This window comes from Galeopterus variegatus, unplaced genomic scaffold (genome assembly GCF_000696425.1).
Source record: "Galeopterus variegatus unplaced genomic scaffold, G_variegatus-3.0.2 Scaffold5948, whole genome shotgun sequence".
NCBI classification, from domain to species: Eukaryota; Metazoa; Chordata; class Mammalia; order Dermoptera; family Cynocephalidae; genus Galeopterus; species Galeopterus variegatus.
Window position 1 is genome coordinate 102385 of NW_007732059.1, and position 1611 is coordinate 103995.

A 1611-nucleotide genomic window follows, 5' to 3' on the forward strand; every position below is an offset into this window, starting at 1 on the left:
TCTGCCCATGGCTCACATGGCCTTGTTGGTACCGACCCGTGGGAGGGTTCTGGCTCTACCCCCCATGCCTGGAGCTGCAGGTCCTAAGGGGGAGGGCCTGGGGCACTGGGCAAGGTGGTGTGGGTGACGTGCTCACCCGAGGGCCGTTGAAACGGTTCGCACAAAGGAGGCAGTCGTGCTCCGGGGGGCTCTGGTCTGGTGCACGCCTCTGTCCTATCTGGGCTGGTGGTGTGGCCTCCACCCCTGCCACGCAGAGCACATCATGCACCCAGGGCCCGAGTCTTGGGGGCCACCCTGGGCCTGGGGCTCGGGACCCTTCAAGGGACATGTTCGAGAGATCTGAGGCTTGCCTGGGGGTCTTCCTTGAGTCCCCAGCCCCTCAGAGGGGAGGGAGAAGATGACAAGGCTGTGAGCAGGAGACGTGGGTGGTTTGGGGACCCAGGACCACTGGCCACAGAGCAGCCAGACCCCCAAAGGCCAGGTCAGAGCACATCTCTAAGCCACAGATGCCCCTTCTCAGGCTTCCTTGGAGCTTTCCAGCTGCGAGCCCGCGTTCCCCCTGTGGCCACAGACTGAGATCCGGACACTCTGTGCCTCTGTCAGACCAGAGAAGTGTCTGGCCACAGGCCCTGCCTCACATGACTTTGTAGTTGGCGTGAGTTGGGCCAGGGATGCCTGGCTGGGGACACATGTAGGGGCACTGGTCTTTGTCTAATGTTCCAAAATACCACCCTAGACTCGGGCCAAGTGCCGGCCACCCAGACCTGCTAGAGAGTGAGGGGCTGGGACCTTGGAACCTGGGGCTGGGTGGCAGGGAAGCTGGTTGGGCCGGGGGTCCTCACGTCCTCACTGTCCGTCTCTGTCTCCCCACTGCCAGGTCCGGCCTCTTCGGCCTGCCCCTGTCGGCTCCGCTGCCCCAGCCTGACAACCCCCTTGCCAGCAGCTGCCATGGCCAGGGCCCCGCGGAGGGGGACGGAGAGGTGATGCAGCTGGGGACGGGCCCCCCGCCTCCTCCCTGTGGGGACCAGCCCCCCGAGACCACCAGCCCCGAGGCGCCCCCACCCCTGGTGCCGCCGCTGCCCGCTGGGAGCCTGCCCCTGTACCCGCCCTACTTCGAAGGCGCCCCCTTCCCGCACCCGCTGTGGCTGAGGAGCTCGTACCAGCAGTGGGTGCCGCAGCCACCGCCCAGGACCATCAAGAGGACCCGGCGGCGTCTGTCCCGCAACCGCGACCCCGGCCGGCTCATCCTGAGCACCATCCGCCTGCGGCCGCGCCGAGTGCTCTGCGAGAAGTGCAAGAGCACCCTGAGCCCCCCAGAGGCCAGCCCGGGGCCCCCCGCTACCCCCAGGACGCGCAAGAGGCCGGGCAGCGGCTCCAGCAGGCAGCACCACAAGCCCGGGGAGCCGGAGGACGGAGACCGCATGGCCTCGGCCACCGCGAGGAGGAGCAAGGGGGAGCGGCGGGACGGGGACAGGGCCCCTGCGGAGCCGGTGCCCCGGAGCCCGGTCATCCGGATCTCCTACAGCACGCCCCAGGGCAAGGGCGAGGTGGTCAAGATCCCCTCCCGCGTGCACGGCTCCCTGGAGCCCTTCCTTCCCCCGCAGGCTGGGC

The 1611-nt window shown here is 68.5% G+C and overlaps 1 protein-coding gene across 1 annotated transcript in view; it reads left to right on the forward strand.

The window, feature by feature from the left end:
• The first annotated feature begins 983 nt into the window (after nt 1-983).
• Nucleotides 984-1611, forward strand: part of PWWP2B (PWWP domain containing 2B) — a 2518-nt gene continuing 1890 nt past the window's right edge. The window contains exon 1 of the mRNA XM_008590263.1: nt 984-1604. Coding sequence (XP_008588485.1) covers nt 984-1604 — 621 coding nt within the window. The remainder of the gene's footprint in view (nt 1605-1611) is intronic.